Genomic DNA, 18,391 nt, shown 5'->3' with positions numbered 1-18,391 from the left:
GCAAAACATGAAAATGCGTGTCTTGACAACCAACATGTATTTATTCCTTTTGCTTTTGACACTTTTGGTTTCCTCGCGCCTGAAGCTGTGGAGCTACTTACCCGTGTTCAGCGAGTCATGTATAGTAATGTTATGACTCCAGGATCAGCAAATATAGTTTTTAAAAGATTGGGTTTTGCGATTCAAAACGGGGTAGCGGCGCAGCTTGTTGCCCGCTTGCCTTCTGTTTCGATGTAATCCAATAAACAATTTATAAAAATAATTTTGTGATGTCAAAAAAAATAGCATAATTAAAACTTTATATACAAAGAAGAAACTCTACATAATTCAAATTGAATTCACAAGTTCTTATTATTAAAAAAAATGTTCGACTTCTTTAATAAAAAGTAAGATATACATTCAGCACTATTATATTTTAAGCATTAAACTGTTGTAAATTGTCATTAATGTTTACATAATATCTTGAAATATATTTAAAATGTTGTAACTAATAGCTCAAATCATTTTCATCCATAGCCCATGGATAGCATGGATTAAGAAGAAGAAAGATTAGAAGGAAATTATGCTATAATTGAATGTGGTTAGGACAATTAAATATCATTATTTTTTTTAACGATACAGTAAGATTAGCATGGAGGTTTATTTTGGGCTTTTGATTACTATATTGATTTTCATTCTTATTCATATACATTTTTCCTTTCAAACTTTTTATTGGTTTTCTTGTAAAATGAACTTCAATGGTTTAATGGATTTTGATACATGGGTATGTTTGGTAAGGAGTTTTTAGGGGTTTTTAGGGGCTTCAAGCTTCAAGCTTTTTAAAAAGAACTCATATCTAATAAAAAGCCTTGTTTAGTTCAATGAGCTTGAAGCTTTTACAATTTTGGTACTTAAACTTTCATCAACTTTTGTTAATTTATATAATATTTATATATTTTACCTTTATTCAAAACTAACCACCCCATGACTCTTTAAAAGTCCATAACTTTTTCATACGTTAATATTTTTTTAAACACATTACATCATAAAAAAGAGCATTTTATTCTCTTTAATTTGAGTATGATATTGATATACTTCTTTACCGGTTATGATTGGCAACAAGTCGAGTCAGACGAGCTCGGTCATGTGTAAGACCAAATTAGGGTCGGAACGAGTCGATAAAAAATGGTTAATTTAGTTCGGTTCGTGTCGGTACGGTTTTGGGTCGAAAGAGGCCAGGTCAGAACATGTTTCAGATTAAAACGGTGTCGGGTCGGAAAGGGTTTCAAATAAAAAAAATGTTGGTTTAAAAAACTATCTATTTGAAATTACTGTATATTTTAGCTTTGTTTATTGATTTTCGTCACGATTACACGCTTGCTGCCTTTGCACGAAGTATACGTCTGCATTCGGGTTATGCGTGCACTAGTATCAAGTGAATCGCGTACCGGCACTGATTATGCGGTTGATCTCAGGTTGTGCGCGCACCGCGCTGGCACCCAATTAGTTTTATTAAAAGCTCCAGCTAATCTGCCAAATACCTAAATATATCTAAAAAGCTCCAGCTACTCTGCCAAACACCTAAATATATCTAAAAAGTTACAGCTAACAGCTAGAAACTTCCAGCTTCTAGATACCAGCTTTCAGCTTACAGCTAGTTTTGACAAAATGCATTCACCAACATACCATACATGGGGGGACCATGCATCCTATGTGGACCATCACTATAGAATGGAACCTCATAATTGGTTACTGCCATAATGCTTGTCACATCCTAATTGGATCTCATGAGTTCACACTAGACTCATGTTATTACATGTCAACATCTTACTAGCTAAGAATCACGCGCATTTCAACCCCCAGTATATAATACAAATTGAATCAAACTTGTGCTTTGTCCCCCAAAGTTGTTGGGGGTTGTGAAAATATAGCCTAAGCTCAGATATAGTAACAGAGAGAGAGAGAGTCATGGCTTATTTGGAGCCATGAGAGAGAACGGATGGGTAGACATTGTTTATGACAACAAGGAAAAACAGGGACACGTGTAGGCTTTCAATTAACACGTGGAGACTACAAATTACAAACTGTACAACCACAAAGGTACAACATACAAAACACTTAACACAACTTATTAGCACAAAGATACAACATAGAAAGCACATATATAGTACATGCTATAACGCATTAACTTTGAAAAAAAGTTGTAAATTCACTTAAATAGGATTATAACATCCATATGTACATTTTTGAACACAATCATGTCAAAACTTACAAAAAAAAAATGCGTGAAAAAAAATAATACTTTTCCTTAGCTGTCGACTTGCAACGCGTGAGATCTAAACAACCCACAAAATACACAACAAATCATGATTCTACACATTTGAGCGTTATCAATTATCTTTAACGCCACTAAAAACCATCAAAAATATTCCATATATATATATATATGTCAACATATATCGCATTTAATACTCAATCTTCAAGCTTATGATGCAAACATTGCATTAGACGATGTGGTATACATTCAAGCTTCTTAACTCCATATAGGCATCACATCACATACTTTAATTGTTTAACCCACCTTTACCTCTCTTTATTTAATGAAAATTGATTCTTAAATTACTGTGGTTGTGTGTGTAGAATTTTAAAGCCCGTTAACAATTTAACCCATATTGCATTCAACGCCCTTTAAACTATGAAGGGAGTGGTATGTCATTGTTAACCTTATCAACTCAGCTTTAACTCCCAAGACGTTAAGGTATACCCATAGGCCTTAACTACATTAACTTAACGTACCTGTTTTATTCATTAATTAAATAAAATAAATAAAACAGGTATTAAATAAAATAAATAAAACAGGTATTTAATAAACCCGGGTCAAGTTATTCTACAAATAAGGACAAAAACAAAAAGGATGAGAATGATTTATTGCCACACACAAAAAACTCATAAAAAAATCATAACTCAAAATTTAATAAAAAACAAAAAAAATAAAAAAAATATATTTCAACCGCATTCCTCATTTAGAAAAAGGAAAATACAATGCTGAAGAAAAAAGATACATTAATATTTTTCTTCCTTTCATTTGTTAACATTTCCTTAATAAACCCATTAATTAATATTTCTTCACTTCATATCTATAATATATATAAACCAAAACCCTAAAATCCTACGTGTCGCGATGTGGTCGCTCCCCCTTTTATGGAAGCCACCAGATTACTAATTTTTAAATGGATGTCTCTCATTGATTTAACCCAAATTTATGGGTATGGGTCTTACCAAAACCAGATAGCTCTTAAACGGGTTATAACATCTCATTAAATTAAAAATTAATCTTACCAATTATTTGATGTAAAAATCCTATAAAATAGGGATATACTAAAATTTAATATCCAAATTAAAAAGAAAAAGATATTATTTATAATTACTAAACAATTTTATAGTAAAAAACATAAGCGAGTCATGGGTCACCAAATCCAAATAACTTTTAAACAGGTTATAACATATTATTTATTTATGAAACTCTTTCATCATCAAACTCTAAGTATATTATTAACTTTCTTAAATAAAGAAAATTAAAATCCAAAAAATAAATATTAAAAAACAAAAAATGTAAAACAATCATTATCTAAAGCCATCAGATTGCTTTATTTGTAAATGAAGGTTTTCACGCATTTGATCTGAATTCACGGGTAAAGGTCTCACCAGACCCAGATAGCTCTTTAAGGGTTATAACATCTCATTATATTAAAAATTAATCTCATAGAATATTTGATATGAAAATCATATAAAATATGGATATATTAAAAATTAATATCCTATTTTATTTAAAAAAAAAGATATTATCTATAATTAAGAAACAATTTTAGAATAAAGAAAATAAACTTGTAATGAATATAACCAAACCCAAATAGCTATTAAACCGGATTATAACATATCATTTATTTGTGAAACCATTTTATCATCAAACCTCAAGTATATTAATTATTAACTTTCTTATAATAAATAAAAATTAAAATCCAAATATACATATATAAATATTAAAAACGAATCATGTAAAAAATCTAGTTAATAATAAATAATAATAGTCCTCATTTCCTGATGGCTTGCATGATACGCTTGCGTACTTAACATCACAATGCCGATCATATAATCTTACTTAATCACACGTTCACCTTTCACGGCGATTCAATTGCATAGGTTCTTTCTCTTTCCCACATGATTATAACAAATGGGTTTTGATTTTTGGGGTTTACATGGTTTTAATCACTTTAAAATATTGATTTTTGGGGGTTTTAGGGTTTTAATTTGAAGGGTTTTTATTTACTGTTGAGTTTGTTATTATTGCTATGAGTTTATGTTGTGATCAGCAAGATTTTGATTTTTCAAGAAACCAGCATTAGGGTTTCATTTTAACCTTCAATTGATGCTCAAATTAATAAATTGGTTCAGGTTGATCTGGGTTTTGATTTGTTGCATTATATTATATTGATATATTGATTGATCTTGTATTAAGACCATGTATTAATAGGTATTATTATAATTTATACATACACACACACACACTAAATTTTTTATATATATAGTTTTTTCAATTAACTATAATTTTTCATGTACTTCAAAGATTTTGACCAGTTTTGACTGATTTTGACCGGTACCATTTTGACCCTAAACCCTAATTTATTGGCGTCTAATCGCGTTTATATTTAGTGTATGTTCTCGTTATATCATGTGCTTGTTATGTGTTCACTATTGGTGTGGATATTGCTGAATAATAAGTGAAGGAATATACACTTTTTTGTTTTTAGTGTCTAACTTGCTCTTCTCAGATTTGAAAATAATGCATTTTTTGTTTTATGTTTTGAGTATCTGTCTATTTTGTAATAGAGATTGCAGTGCTTCTTACACGGATTAAAGTGGTTACAACATGCTAAAAAGACTTAATAAACTATGCCAATTTTATATGTGCACAAAAGCTTGTTTGACTCTCAAAAGTCAAATCAGCATTTTATACTCATGTTTACAGTTTAAACTCTCTTAACAACTTAATATTATATTATAATGCTTTTATTCTAAATCTTTTTGCTTGATATTTTTGAAGCCAGAGATCGAAGATGGGGGCAAAAAAGAAAGAGTCAATTTACGCTTGGTCAACAAATCGAAATTTAGGGAAAACTCAACTTGGTAGTGTAATTTTTGGTGTGACAAATCTCACAATCAACGAATGCCTTTCTAAGCAACTCTTTGGTTAGTCCTGTAATTTGACCTGTAATTATTATTTTAGTAATAATTTATTTTGTATGCCTCCTAGAGTATTTTATTTAATTTTTTTTGTTAATGAAACAATTTAATTTAGTAATAATTAGTTTCGGGCATAGTTATCAAATGCGCTAGGCGCACTCAAGGCGCATAGGCCTTGCCTGGGGCCTAGGTGCAAGGCTCAAAAAAAGCGAGGGCCCGAGAAAAAAAGCGCACAATGAAAAATAAATAAAAGATATATTTATGTATTCCAAAACTTGAATCACATAGTTCCAATGCCAAAATTTATCCAATATCAAAAGTTCAAAACCCCAAAATTATCCAATACCGAAAGCTAAAGTTTAATAGCATCAACAGCCAACATAACTTCTGTAGTCCCAAACTAATTGAAGTGAGCTCTACACATTTTAGATTAAGTCAGACTTTATGCTCTGAAATTTCTAGAACAAATAATAATATTCTAGACTAAAAAGCTCGTTTAACTATTTAGTTAAAAGGGTCGTGTTCGCGTCAACCCGGCAGGTTCGTGGGTTGGCCCGTTTAACCCTTTAGTTTATTTCTTTAGTTATTTAAAATGTTTCCTGTATAATAATGTAAGCTATTAGTGTATTTCTTATGCCAAAGTATCAGTTTTGGGTCGAGCCCGCAAACACGTATTGCTAAAAGGGTTGTGTTCATGTCAATCTGACGGGCTCGCTAGTCAACGCGTTTGTTATTTCATTAATTTCTTAAAATGTTTTCACATAATAACTTAAGCTGTTAGTGTATTTCTTATGCCAAAATTTATTTCTTTTAAAAAATAATATGGCATATTTTGAACATAATTGCCTTAAAACAAGAATGTAAATTTAGAATTTTAATGGGCCGCGTTCGTGTCAATCCGCGAATACACATGTCGTGTTGGGGTTCATATGGGTGACACGATTAGGTATGTGGTCGACTTGTCAACCACGAACACAACCCGTTTAGCAGCCCTATTTATAACGAATTAAAACTTTTAGATAAAGTTGTGCCCTGCTTGCGGTGCGCGCATATAATGTATATATGTGTGAACCCTCGGGTGGGCAAAAGTAAAATTGCACTAATTTTGACGTTATTTTACTAATTTTGTGAAAATAACGTTAAAAGTGATGGAAGGTTAATCAGGCATCATGTGGTGGCGTTGATAGCTGAAAGACAAGGGTACATGCACCAATCAGCCGGCGTCCCGATGATTGAGTGCTATGTGCCTTATGTAATATGTCCAAGGCTTGATGCAAAACTACTATCGAGCCGGGGGTCTCACCGGAAGCAGCCTCTCTATCCCCATGGGGTAGAGGTAAGGCTGTCTACATCTTACCCTCCTCAGACCCTACCATTGCTTTGCTATTGGTGGGATATACTGAGTACGATGATGATGATGATGATGAGATAAAGTTGTTTTACGTCAATTCAACCACGAACACAACCTGTTTAGCAGCCCTAATTATAACGAATAAAAACTCTTGATATTTTGTTTTAGGTCAATTTGACTTGTATTCAAAATGACCCATTTGAACCATTGTGGCCCATTAACCCCACCCCCTTCTCTCTCAAGGAAATGGTAATTTTGAACTTTTAAGTATTGCTTGAAATTGTATTAGGTTTACCAAAGGAGCACCTTGATATGTTGAAAAAGTTGGTCCCGGTCTGCCATTGTTTCTATTCAACTACACGGATAAAAAACTGCACGGTGTTTTTGAAGCCGCAAGCCGTGGCAAAAAAGATATAGACCCATACGCATGGACTAGTGAAGGCAAACAAAAAACACCTTTTGCTGCTCAGGTATCTTGATGCTTGTTTCGCTTTTCATTCAAGTTTTGATTTTTGAATGTCTTTTAAAGTTGCAATAATCAGTGCATGGTTCTCGCAGTTCTCAACACACACACGCACACACACCACAGAGGGGAGTGCTCAAATCCGAGCCAAGAAATTTGTTAGAGAACTGCGAGAACCGCATAATGCATTTGTTCCTTTTGCTTAAGTGTTATACAAAAGACACTGTCTCTTTAAATCATTATGCACCACGTACAAGTGCTTTATGCAGTTCTCAACATAAAGCTGGTTATATATGTGTTTAGGAGAGTATTTATTTTAAAAATATATAAATTTGATAGTATTTTATTTAAATGCGTGTATGCACACTTATCTGCGTATGTGCACATTCTTTTTTCTTTTTAAATTCAGGAGAGAGGAGATAAATCAAAGAAAGAATGTAGAGAGATACATAAACATTTATATTTTGGTTTTACACTTTTATGCGCCCTGCTTGTGGTCCGCGCATATAAGGTATATATGTGTGAACCCTTGGACGGGCAAAAGTGAAATTGCACTAATTTTGGCGTTATTTTACTAATCTCGTGAAAATAAGGTTAAAAGTGGCGGAAGGTTAATCAGGCATCATGTGGTGGCGTTGATAGTCGAAAGACAAGGGTACATGCACCAATCGGCCAGCGTCCCGATGGTTGAGTGTTATGTGCCTTAGTTCAAGGCTTGATGCAAAACTACTATCGAGCCGGGGGTCTCACTGGAAGCAGCCTCTCTATTCCTACAGGGTAGAGGCAAGGCTGTCTACATCTTACCCTCCTCAGACCCTACCATAGCTTTGCTATTGGTGGGATTTACTGAGTACGGTGATGATGATGATGATGAGGATTTTACACTTTTTCGGTTCTCGCTGATCTCAACATACTATTTGTATGCAACTTGATAAAGTATTGCCTTTTCTTTTCTCGGAAGATAATTATTAAGAATAAAAAATTGTTGGTAAATAAAATAGGTAATTATGTATTTTTTTTAAATAATCATTTCTTGAAATACTATTATTAAGAAACTGATAGCTGGCATTCGACCAAGATAATCATACTCAAAATTATTCAAACACTAAAACTTATTATTATATAGGTTCAAGTACGCGTACGGTCACCACGCCAACCACTAACCGAGGATCAGTTTAAACCTGCAATTATGGACAATTATTATAATCGAACCCATTTCTGGTTTGAGTTAGATCACGCTCAAACAAACAGATTATTATCTTTGTTTTCATCTCAACCTGTTGTTGCTTCACTTTTCACAACTAATTTCCAATTTGTACCTAAAAGAGTGGAAAGTGGGCCTAAAGAGAAAAAAGCGAGTGCGGGTTTCAGTGGCAAGAATGTACTGCATTCGGATACAATACGGAAAGAAGATGAAATGGGAAATGTGAACATGAAGCTTAAAGGACCCGCGCTAAACCGCAAATTCTTTGACCCGTTTACTGGAGGCCCGTTTGCTGCAGCCAGTGAAGATGATACGACTGTCAGAGCCAATACTTCTTCAATGGAAGATTCTGTTATAGCTCAGGTCTTTATCTGCAAGTGGTTTATTTAGAGGTGGTGGGTTGGGTGGGTTATGCGACGGGCCAAAATGGCTACTGCTTGGGTTGACTTAACACTCGTCATCGAGTCGAGCCGAGTTGGGCTCGGCTTAACGAGCTGTAATGTTGAGCCTGTGATTGGCTCGTAAACAGCTCGACCCAACTTGTTTATCTAATTTATATATGTGTGTCAGTGTGTGTAGGTGTGTGGGTGTGTGTGTGTGTAGTACATTATGGGATTTAATTTAAGCGGGCAAACGAGCCAGCTCACTTATTTAAAAAAAAGTTAATTTTATGTTTTTACACCTATTGATTATGTAAAAAGAAAAATAATATTTTTTGCATGCACGTAATGCATAATTAATAAATTACAAAAACTATAATTTATATATATATTAAAATTGGGTGATATTTTTTATATATTAAAATATGAGATTTAAATTAGACGAGGCATTACCTTGGCTCGGGCTCAGCTTGGCTCTTTTACAAACCGACCTATTTTGAGCGAGCTGTAAGCTTTTTGGACAACGCTTCCGAATTCAAGATTTTTCTACAATAATTAGTGTGTGAATATGATCACAAAAAGAATACTATTTTAGTGATTAATAACAATCTAATTGTTCTTAATACGACGATTTAGGAGCTTTTATAAATTACAAGTACATTTTGGGCAGCTTCTGACCCGTTAGAGAGAAATAAAAGAAAATCGCCACATTAACCCTTTCTGTTATTTATTCTTCTCATTATCTATAAGTAACATGTAATTTTTCTAAACATCACTCTGTGGATATTATTAGTTGGCCCAGAAGGTGGAATATCTGATGGCGTTTACAGCCGAGCAAGCTAACAGAATTGAATGTTTGGAACAGAATATCATTTTCTTGAACCAGCATCTGGTATTCTTAATAGATCACATAATGATTTCCTTTTTATCAACTAAATTATTTTCTTAATATTTTTTCATGTTCAAAATATCAGACTGATGCACAAAACGAGAATTGGCATCTAAAAGACCGCTGTATGATGTTAGAAAGTAAAGCGGGCCCCTCTGAGGCAAATCATGGTCCACATAATATCAATTCAGATGATTCACCTGATGTTGGTTTGGATAAATTATCAAACGAGTGCCCTTCAGATGATTCCCATTTTATAAATTTGGACAGTTGTGATGACTTGATATATCTAGTTGGTGGATACGATGGCACATCATGGTTCTCGTCCCTCGATGCGTATTCACCTTCAAACAATAATATTAAATCACTTAAACCGATGAATGTTGCTCAATGTTACACTCCTGTTTCAGTATTAAACGGTGAACTTTATGTGTTTGGTGGTAGCACTGGTGGTGAATGGTTTGACACAGGTAATTATGTGTTTTTATTTTTGCAGTAAGGTTATTTTGGTCATTTCACACACACACACGCACGCACGCACGCACATATATATCTGTTTGTGTTTGCTTGTTTTGTTTTTATTTTAGTATTAAGGGTATTTTGGTAATTTCACATGCATTTAACTGGAAAAACTGACGCTTTTCTGTTCCAATGACCATCTGTGTTACACTTTCAAAAAAGTTGCATATTTTTTGCTTTGTTTTAAGGGTATTTTAGTCATTTCACATGCACTTAACTGGAAAATTAATGCCCAAGGGTATTTTAGTCATTTCACATGCACTTAACTGGAAAATTAATTCCGATTTCGGTGTTATATATATATGTGTGTCTGTGTGTGTGTGTTTGTGTGTTTCTGTTTTGTTTTTATTTTTAGCGTTTGGGTATTTTAGTCAACACATGCACATAACCGGAAAACTGACGTCTATCCATTCCAGGGACCATTGTGTTACACTTTTTGAATAGTTCTAGATATATATGCATGTTTTTTTATGTTTTGTTTTTTATTTTAGCAATAAGGGTATTTTAGTCATTTCACATACACTTAACCGGAAAACGAACAACCATCCGTGTTACATTTTCAAAATAGTTGGGACTATACGTGAATTTTTCTAACTTAAAGACTAAACTTGCAATATGGGTATATCCTAGGGACCACCCAAGTAATTAATTCTTTTAGTAGTATGTGTGTGCATGTATAATACTAACATTTGTTTTTGTTTTAATTTGTTATTCGTTTAAAGTTGAATCATACAATCCGGTTGTGAACGAGTGGACTAGTAGGCCTGCTCTAAATGCAAAAAAAGGGAAGTCTAGCTGGTGCTACGTTGGATGACAAGATTTATGCGATTGGCGGTGGCAAAGATACCGAATTTTATTCGGCGGTTGAGATGTTAGATCTTGATATTGGAGCTTGGGTTCCATCACGATCGATGCTTGAAAAAGTAAATATACATATATGTAATATTTATGTACATGAATTTTAAGAAATGTATTGTTATTTTTAATTTACTGCAATATGTTGACCAAAATGGTGGACTTTCTTCCAGCGTTTTTCTCTGGCTGCAGCGGAACTTAACGGGGCAATTTATGCTGTTGGTGGTTATGATGGAAAAAACTATTTGAAGTATGTCTATCCGCTCTTTTAATTTTTTTAAAAGTTTTTTTGTCCAACTTTTTACAAATACTTTTGTAAGAAAGGGTAACTTCTATTTCCTGTATTTATTATTACTACAAAAAGTGTATATTGTTAATGGATTAGAAATGGCACATTGGGTGAATTTCAACTCGTTTGACCTATTTACATTTTGGCTATTTATTTTTATTTTTACCTATTTGACCCAAATTGATCATTTGATAGTAAACGGGTCAAAGTTGCCACCTTTATCGTTCATCAAATACTCTCAAGATGATTTCTTCTTTTGCCTAAATCTTACGGATTTACAGAGTTATTATTATTATTATTGTTATCATCAATAGTGTTGTTATTATTATCATTCTTATTTTATTATTATTATCGTTATTATTTGTTAGGTCTGCTGAGAGATATGATCCACGAGAGCATTCGTGGACAAGAATTGAGAGCATGAATACAGTGAGGGGCTGCCCTTGTTTGGTCTTCTTAATGAAAAATTGTAAGAGACTCATATCTATTTTGTTTTGTTTAGTTTTGTTTTGAGGGGGTTAACATGGGTGAATTTTGGTTAAAATAACAAGGAGTTGCTCACACTCTGGTAAAATGGGCTATTTTCGTACAAGTCATTTTTTTTTTTACTGAAACGGGACATTTTGGGTTGACTTAAAGAGGGGGTTGCCCACTTTCTGCTTAAAATAGGTCATTTTTTGTATGGGTAATATTTTGGTTGAGTAGGTCCTTCATTGTTTAAACAGTGAGTTTGCGCATGTTCTGGTTTAAACGGGTCATTATTTTATACGGCCAGAGGGCCAACACGAAACTAATTTTTTATAATATTTGGATAAAAATATAATCCAAACTAACCCGTTATTTTAACCATAATATTCTGAATATTTGGATAAACATCTGATGTTTTATTTTCCCATTTTTAACGAAAAATGAAATTTCATAATATTCTGAATATTTGGATAAACATCTGATGCTTTATTTTCCCATTTTTAACGAAAAATTGTTAAAACTCGTGACGGGTTTCCTTGTTAGCTATTTTTTTGCTGGTTGCTGATAAAAATATAATCCAAAACTAACCCGTTCTGAAGTAAACGGGCCAAAATTACCACCTCAATTTGCTATACGGATTTGTGTACAACTTGTTGATATATTTTTATTTACAGGTATGTTATAGGTGGTTTTAATGGAAATGAAATGGTTCCAAGCGTAGAAATATACGATCCTAGACGTGGGTCGTGGATGATTGGAGAGCCCATGAAGTGTTCCCGGGGATTTGCAGCTGCAGCAGTTGTTAAAGAATCCATTTACGTAATTGGCGGGCTAAAATCCGGTGGTGAAATTAATCACACTGTAAGTTCTAACGTGTTGGGTTGAGCTGCAAACATTATGTTTTCTATTTTTTGTTTAAAAGTTCTTTTGGTAAATAGTTAATCTATATTAATTTTTTTTAAATTGGTAAACATAATAATCTTAGGCAAATTGGATTTAATAATCTTAAATCCAAACTTTGACACGTTAGCTGTTAATAATCTATATTGACAATTAACTTATGGCATTTTTAACTTTCACAGTTTCACTTTTGTTTAAGGATGTTCACTGTCGGTTCGGTTGGTTTTGACGAAAGTTACGGACCAAACCGCGAAGTACGGTTTTGAAAAAAGACAAATTCATGGTTTGACGGTTTGGTTTTGGTAGTTTAGCGGTTTTAGACAAAACAAATTATTTTTTTCAAAAGCATAAATTTTGTTTTAAAATTTAAAAATAAGGATTGTTCATGAATAAAAAGGTAGTACAATTAATTATATTTACTAAAATGAAAAAAAAAGAGTTAAACAGTAAATTTTAAATGGCTGGTTTCAAGTCTCAAACCATAAACCACCAAACCGTGAACCTGACGATACATATTTCAAACTGGCTTGACTTTCTCTGGTTTGGGCACTTTTCAGTTTTGATGGTTTAAAAAAGACCCTCTTTTGTTGTGAAAGGCAATCTCACTCGCATAATCATGGATGATTATGACTGATGAGCGAAATGGGGAAACGCAGCATCTGTGTGAAACAAAATCGAGTGGAAATTTATAGGATTCTTTTTTGACATTGAAAGTGAAAGTTAGACCGGTGTAACTCATAGCGATTGTCATAAATAAATCCATTGGTCAAACTGCTAGTATAGATTATGCGGGTGTAACTCATAGCAATGCCACAGGTTGAGTGCTACAAGGAAGGAGAAGGCTGGGAAAGTCTTGACACAAATGCTTGTGGCCGAAGATCCTTTTTCTCGGCGGTTGCTGGTTTTTGAAGTTGCATATGGCGGGTGGTTTTAGCTTGGAATATTAAGACAAGAAAATATATTGATATAATGTCTTGTACTTGTGGATCTCCACATTAAATTTTGGTGTGTATGAGTTTGGATTTGTGCTCATGTTTGCTATTGGTAATTTTGCAACCAAAAATTTTTTTTGATTTGATGCAACTATATTATCATTCGGGGCATTTACATATTTCCCCTTTCTACACTTTGAAATTACATATTTCCTCAAACCATGCTTAAAGAGCATTGTACATTTTGCATTAAAAACTTGTATTTTAGAGAAATATGTAATTTCAAAGGGTTAGGAATGAAAAATATGTAAAAATTCTATCTTTCCTGTTGGAATGATTTGAATTAAAAGTCATGGTTAACACTAGTATCAACTTCCTTCAAATGTGTCCACAAAACACAATTCCCATAACTAATAACACAACCATGCAGAGGTGCACAAATCGGGTTTTCTATACCCGTTCCATAAATCAGGTTTTCTAAATACCCAGTTATGGAACCGGGTTCGGGTATGACCGGGTATTAGAAAATCGGGTATTGGCAATATCCGGATTGGGTTCGGGTCCGGGTGGTGTCTCTAAAAATCATACCCCATGCATTGGGTTCGGGTTGGGTATAGAACCGAGTATATTCTAAAACTGGGTATTTGAATAATCTATTTTTGGGTATTGAAAAAAAACCACTATTTTTGGGTATTGCGGACTTTTTTTTCCATCAATTTTTCGGATATAGATTGGATTTTTTAAGAGGCTGCACTTTTTAAGAAATTTTACGGGTATTTATTAGGTATTTTCCGGATTAGATTTGGTATTTGAAAAACCCGGTTCCGGGTATGAAACTGGTTCTGGTTTTCGGGTATTATCGGGTATAAATAGGGTATGGTTCGAGTACAGATTTTGGTATTGAAATGGATATCCTATCCGTATCCTAATTCCTACGGGTATGGTTAAATACGGATTCGAGTACTAGAAACCCGGGTATAAAAAATCCCGATTCTGGATTTTTATTCAGGTCCAGTTCCAGATTCATTTTTTTCCGCCTCTACTGAATCATGTCCCAACTACAAAATGCATGTTGCAATAAATAATGAGTTGTCACAAAGTCAATAAACACACATAACGCATCACATGGCCATACTTTACAACCATCCCTGTGCCAATATACACCCAACCCCTTGCATACATACCACATGAAATGTGGGACCTATTTTTCAAATTATCAAATGATAAGACATATAAAATTCCCCATACTGCCAATGTGGGACCCCACTCCAAGTATCAAAGCTAGGGAAAAAAACAAAAATCACATTCTAGATTAAGACTAAAAAAAGAGAAGCAATATTGGCAACCCAAATTTGCAAACTGATAACACCCTAGTTATCAATTATTAGGTTTTTAGTGCATGACTATGATACTCCTATGTCATTTGGTTCTCATGAAAGGATTATCACAATTTAAAATATTTAAGGGGTGGTGCTATAGAAAGCACATTCTGAGATTTAACCGATTCGGTATTGACGAGTTCTGTAAATTTTTCGATAATAAACTCTCATGGTTAAAGAAAGCGTTAAATGACTATTGTACCCTCATCATAAAATGACTATCATACCTATCTAAGTTTATAAAACATAAGTAATCAATATGTAACTAATGAACCAATTTATCCATGTATATAATTTTCTAACCAATGTGGAAACAAATTTACCTTCCATTCCCATAATAAAACTTTAACTTGTTGAAAAATCATATAAAAACAAGATTAAAACTACAACATTTTTGTGTTTGTGTACCAGTTACCGCATCACCACCATTGATGAACAAGAACACCGCGCTGTCTCAACGATGTAAACAAATCTAAACACTCCCCGTAACTCTTCTCATATTTCGGACTCCTCACACCAGGACAACACTTTTGCCACCGATTATAATGGCATTCAAGAAACACTTCATCGATCGAACAAATCGCACCCGTCTCAATTAACCGAGGAATCAAATCAAACTCAGTCCCTTCAACATCCATCTTCATCACAACAAAATCTTCCTCGCTTACCGTGTTCTTCAACCAGTCAGCAAAGTCAAACCCTTGTATCACATCAGTGGACCCCACAATCCCGCCACCGGGCCTCACGGGCTGGATCCGGCCCATACCGTGACCCGTTTCCACGTTTTCATCGCCGGGGGTTTTGTTAATCTCAAACACTAAACTCTCGTTTTTCACCCACGCCGCGTATGGCAACAATGTGACCCCTTTTTTCGACTTGTACTGCTCGTGAAAGTGCGTGTCGGCTTCTATCGCGTATATATCAAACGTCTTATTTTGCTTTGGGTATTGTTTCTTAAACCAGCTCACAATGCTCGACCCGTAGCTGCGGGCCCCAACATCGATATAAACATACCGACGCTTAAAACTAATATCCGCCATCGAAGGTAAATACTTAACGTTCTCAATATTTCGTTTCAATGTGATCCACGGTTTTAACGGCTCGGTCTCAATCAACGGCTCGGCTTTCTTTAACAAAGCTTGTTTATACCCCGGGACCGAACACTGGTCCATCAAACTCACCGAACTTTTTTCCTTTATTTTCATATCGAATCGTTTCTTTAACACGATTTCGTGAACGGGTGACATATCTGGGGCAAAACCGTCGAATTTACGGGATTTTACAAAATCGCAACAATTGAATAAACGAATAAAAGAATTGAAGCTATACGTATCTACCGAAGAAGTGTGAATGACTACGAACCCTTCGGGTTTTATCGTCCGACAAATTTCGGACACAAACGACGCCGGTTTGGTCGATTTGTCCAACGCGCCGGAAAATATGAAATCAAAGGTGTTGTTTTTGAACGGAAAACTGGGTTTCGCCGGTTTTTGGAATATTCTGGCGGAATCTTGAACTCCGATTTCTTTTAAAGCGTAGATGTCTTCACCGGCCGGCGTTCCTACGGCGAGTGATTTCGAATTGGTTGACAGAAACCCATCAACGATGAGATCTTGAAACACGGTGATGTAAAACATCACGCGTTTTTGAAACTCCGGCGAGGCTACGGCGGCGGTGGGGTTGAGTTTAACGGCGGAGGAAATGGAAACGGAGCCCACGTGGCCGGCGGCGGCGGTGACGAGGTTTTGATTGTTTGAGGATTCGCCGGAGAAGAAACAGAAGTCGTCGCCGGAGCGGCAAGATTCGCCGCGGATGGTGATGACGTAAGCGAATCGGACGGCGATGATGAGAAGGGAGAATAGTAAGAAGCGAACGACGACGTTTCGGAAGAAACCCGGTTTTCCGGTGACCAGTTCCATTAAAAAAATATGATATTAGGGTTTGAGCAGATGGGTATTATGAAAAACCCGGTTAAATCGAAAAAAATATAAAATTGAATAAAATGGGGTGAAATTGAATATGATTATGATTATGATTATCGGGAGCAGAATCTGGCGGAGGTGTGGTTAGCTCCGGTGAGGATGGATAGATTTATGTGATTAGAGATGAGATAAGGATGGAATTGGATCATTTGATTCATGGGCGGGTGTTCTTCATTACAGAGGAATGAGAATGAATTTGATGATGGGTTTAACGGACGGATGGAGATGATGAAGAAGAAAGAGGGTTTTGGAGAGATGGAAATGGAAATGATGAGTGGGACCATAACAAACGGTGTCAACGCAGATTTCTATTATTATTATTATTATTATTATTTCATTATGCACGGAGTTATTTTATTATTATTTTAATGACCCGCTCATCTTCGTTTCCAGAGTATCGGAGAGTCTTAGAGCATTTTCATCCAATCCCTCATTTTATGTGAGAGGTGTTTTTATAATTTAGAAAGTGATTAGGGTGTTGTGAGTGAAGAGTTTATATATTTTAAAAAAGTAGTGATTTTTCTGTACATTTGAAAAGTTACTGTTCACCCCCTAAATTTTTTTAATATATTTTGAAAGTGGTTATGAGTGAAGAAAAAATAAGGTAATGATAAAAAGTATAAAAAGTGTTATTTAATTGAAATAGAGAAGGAAAATATAGTGAGTTATAGTGTAATTTTTTGTTTAGGAATAAGAGATGGGATGAGAATGCTCTTAGAAGAAAACCCACTAGAGATAGAATAACCCATTCGCCTAACCTGAAACCTTTATTTTTTTGTTTTGTAAAAAACTTAAGCTCAAAAACTTATCGTTTTTAAATTCAAGTTATTGGGTGCCTCATCAAAATTAGTTAAGGGTTGGAATCAATGGATTATGAGCTATGCACCGAGTGATTGTTCTCAATTATTTGAAATGAATATTTTTTTAGAAAATAATATGTGTTTAAATATTTAAAAGTAATAAATACAAACAAAATGCATATTTCAAAAATTAAGGTAGCGTATGGTATGGAGTAATGATAGTGGGAATGGAATGATTCATTACGTGAGAATGAAAAAAGTGGTATTTGGTTGCTCAATAAAATGGAATTATTCATTATACATGGAATCCCGTTCCATCAAAACCATTCCTTCTCATCCCCCCCTTTTTTTTTCATTCATTCCTTATTTACCATACTTTCTCAACATCACCACCACCTAACAACAACAACAACAACCACCACTATCGTCGCCATCATCAACACCTGACCACCACCGTCGCCACCACCACCGCCTCCGCCACCACCACCAACGTAACCACCGCCACCCCCGTCACCACCATCGTCGCTGTAACCACCGCAAACATTGTCACAACGCCACCTGACCATCACCGCCACCCTACCATCTCCATCACTACCAATGCTACCACCGCTTGACACCGCCACCCCCACCACCACCGTCGCCATTGCCACCACCATTTTCGTCGCCAGAGCTAACACCACCGCCGTCGTCATTGCATTTTTTTTTTGTGAAAAAATTATTTTGAGATACGAGGGTTTTTATTATTTTTATTTCATTCATA

The 18,391-nt window shown here is 34.8% G+C and overlaps 1 protein-coding gene, 1 long non-coding RNA gene and 1 pseudogene across 3 annotated transcripts; 2 read left to right on the top strand and 1 right to left on the bottom strand.

Moving 5' to 3' along the window:
- Window positions 1–4,090: 4,090 nt before the first annotated feature.
- On the top strand, window positions 4,091–6,882 carry LOC143572189 (uncharacterized). Of its 2 annotated transcripts, none has more exons than XR_013142226.1 (3): window positions 4,091–4,179; window positions 5,085–5,226; window positions 6,861–6,882. It is a non-coding gene; the product is annotated as an uncharacterized LOC143572189 (long non-coding RNA). The 2 variants fall into 2 exon arrangements; XR_013142225.1 differs by having other exon boundaries at window positions 4,104–4,179; window positions 5,081–5,226.
- A 45-nt stretch (window positions 6,883–6,927) lies between these two features.
- On the top strand, window positions 6,928–11,756 carry LOC143572188 (uncharacterized; annotated as a pseudogene).
- A 3,457-nt stretch (window positions 11,757–15,213) lies between these two features.
- Window positions 15,214–16,771, bottom strand: LOC143572187 (uncharacterized). The gene has a single exon (XM_077057409.1). It carries the CDS (start codon window positions 16,766–16,768, stop codon window positions 15,269–15,271), a length of 1,500 nt encoding a protein of 499 aa, XP_076913524.1. The 5' UTR covers window positions 16,769–16,771; the 3' UTR covers window positions 15,214–15,268.
- Between the last annotated feature and the right edge of the window lie 1,620 nt (window positions 16,772–18,391).

The sequence above is a fragment of the Bidens hawaiensis genome, unplaced genomic scaffold (assembly GCF_021521415.1).
Source record: "Bidens hawaiensis isolate Kalapana, Puna unplaced genomic scaffold, B.hawaiensis_p1.1 tig00025765_1, whole genome shotgun sequence".
Lineage (NCBI taxonomy): Eukaryota > Viridiplantae > Streptophyta > Magnoliopsida > Asterales > Asteraceae > Bidens > Bidens hawaiensis.
Note: the sequence above shows the minus strand (reverse complement) of the source record. Positions and strands in the feature narration are given on the sequence as shown.